This window comes from Palaemon carinicauda, chromosome 38, assembly GCF_036898095.1.
Source record: "Palaemon carinicauda isolate YSFRI2023 chromosome 38, ASM3689809v2, whole genome shotgun sequence".
Taxonomy (NCBI): domain Eukaryota; kingdom Metazoa; phylum Arthropoda; class Malacostraca; order Decapoda; family Palaemonidae; genus Palaemon; species Palaemon carinicauda.
Window position 1 is genome coordinate 49480878 of NC_090762.1, and position 2500 is coordinate 49483377.

General features: G+C 29.7%; 1 protein-coding gene across 1 annotated transcript in view; it reads right to left on the reverse strand.

The window, feature by feature from the left end:
• Window positions 1-618, reverse strand: part of LOC137630167 (uncharacterized) — an 11162-nt gene extending 10544 nt beyond the window's left edge. The window contains exon 1 of the mRNA XM_068361616.1: window positions 442-618. Within this exon, the coding sequence (XP_068217717.1) occupies window positions 442-526 (85 nt within the window). The 5' untranslated portion in view covers window positions 527-618. The remainder of the gene's footprint in view (window positions 1-441) is intronic.
• Window positions 619-2500: the final 1882 nt, after the last annotated feature.

The window sequence follows — 2500 nt, forward strand, 5'->3', positions numbered from 1 at the left end:
TTGTCACCGGCCCTTCCCTCTGCCATTCATGAACAGCCTTTAAACTTTTAATTAAACTTTTAAACAACATTCGTATCACTTCCCTCTTGTCCACATAATAAGTTTGCAAGCGCGTGCGTGCATACGTACGTTACGGTACGTATGCGGGTCCTCAAACGTGTCTGGGTTAATGTTTTCAATAAAGGCGTCTCTTTCTATGCAATTACAATTAAGACATAAAACTGCGTCGTGAGATATTTATAGCTTAGCAGACGATTAGATAATGCTCCATTTGTTAATATGCCATAGCGACTAAAAACGAATCAAGGTCGTAAAAAGCCAATATCTTCTTTGTTTTTGATACGAATGAATGCTGTATCTCTTTCTCCCCTTAATAATAAAAGAGTTGATTTAAATATTCTTATTGCAAGAAAAAACAGTTAAATCTGTAATCCACAATACCTTCTCCTTGCTGGACGTTAAGGTCGAAGTCGAGACGGCCTGAGATTTCATCACCTAAATCCCATTGAAGATTGATGTCGTCCATTCTCGTGTCGTTTTTCCCACTGCATAAAACAATAATAGATAACACTTTATAAGAAAACTTAACTCACTTTTATGGAGGAAGTTTCGAGAACCTTTCCCAAGTGAATGTTTGTTGGTAATAATATCAAAGAATGTTCGTAGCAGCGTTGAAGCTTATCAAAACATTTGCCAACCTTGGATTAAACGTTAGTCGTTTTTCTGGTTGCTGCGGTTGGCTAATCAGACACTCTCTCTTAGACCCAACTCGAATTCCTATTGGTCGTGAGAGCATATCAATACGTTTACAACCTTCGGGACAATGGTTTCCGAATTTCTTATACGTAAGCATCATGCGCACATTACGTATGCTTGAACATACGTATGCAGTACTCTCAGAAAAAAATAACAGTGCCAGTAACGTTAACATTAACATTCACAAACGTTCTGTGAGGCGAAAATCAAATGGGTTTGTTACTTACCTCGGAGTACTATGGGATGGTATTGACCTCTGCGCTCGGTGGAACGAACCGTGTAGGAAATCAGATTTGTTAATTGATTAATACTGAGAGGAGAGTTCAAAGAACATTATAACTGGGTTATTGAGATGGCTGGAGTAATTATCTGTAATTCGACTCTTGATTTGATTATGATTTATAACAACGATTATCTTTCATATTCATACGTATGAATGGAAACACTCGCTTGTACACACGCACGTTTTTATATGTGCGTGTGTGTATATATGCATATAATATTATATACATAAACATTCACACACTTGTATAACGTAAGAGAGAGAGAGAGAGAGAGAGAGAGAGAGAGAGAGAGAGAGAGAGAGAGAGAGAGAGAGAGATAAAACAACTATATTTTTTTTCTTTCTCGAGTTCCTTACACACACTTATATATATATATATATATATATATATATATATATATATATATATATATATATATATATACCTATATATATACATATATATATATATATATATATATATATATATATATATATATATATATATATATATATATATATATATATACAGTGCATATGTGTGTATTTGTATATCTATATCTATCTATCTATCAATCTATCTATCTATTATATGTATATATATATATATATATATATATATATATATATATATATATATATATATATATGTGTGTGTGTGTGTGTGTGTGTGTGTTTGCGTGTTTATATATGAATATGTATAAGTATATATATATATATATATATATATATATATATATATATATATATATATATATACATATATATCATATATTTGCATATACATATACAGTATATATATATATATATATATATATATATATATATATATATATATATATATATATCCTATGTATATATACAGTATATATATATATATATATATATATATATATATATATATATATTTATATATATATATATATATATATATATATATATATATTTATATATATATATATATATATATATATATATATATATATATATATATATATATATATCCTATGTATATTTACAGTATATATATATATATATATATATATATATATATATATATATATATATATATATATATATATATGTGTGTGTGTGTGTGTGTGTGTGTGTGTGTGTGTGTGTGTGTAGAGAGAGAGAGAGAGAGAGAGAGACTACGATGATTTATTTTTTATTTGTTCAGCTCCTTACAAATTTTTACAAACATTGACCCCGAAGCAGAAAAAGGGTGAAAGTTTCCCTTTACCCAGTTGCATCTGACCTAAAGCTCAGTAAGTCGTAAGATCACAGAATTACGTTCTTGAGAACATCCTATAGCTAAGATATAAGAATCCACGAATTGTTAAGTGATTTGCTTTGATCCTCTGTCTGGTGCCACTTCTTTGTTCTGTGAGTCATAGCAATACGTTTTGGCTAAAAGTGGAGAAACGTATGTGTTAACACTTCCAACCATCTCCACAAAACGAAATCGTTCTTCGAACGTGG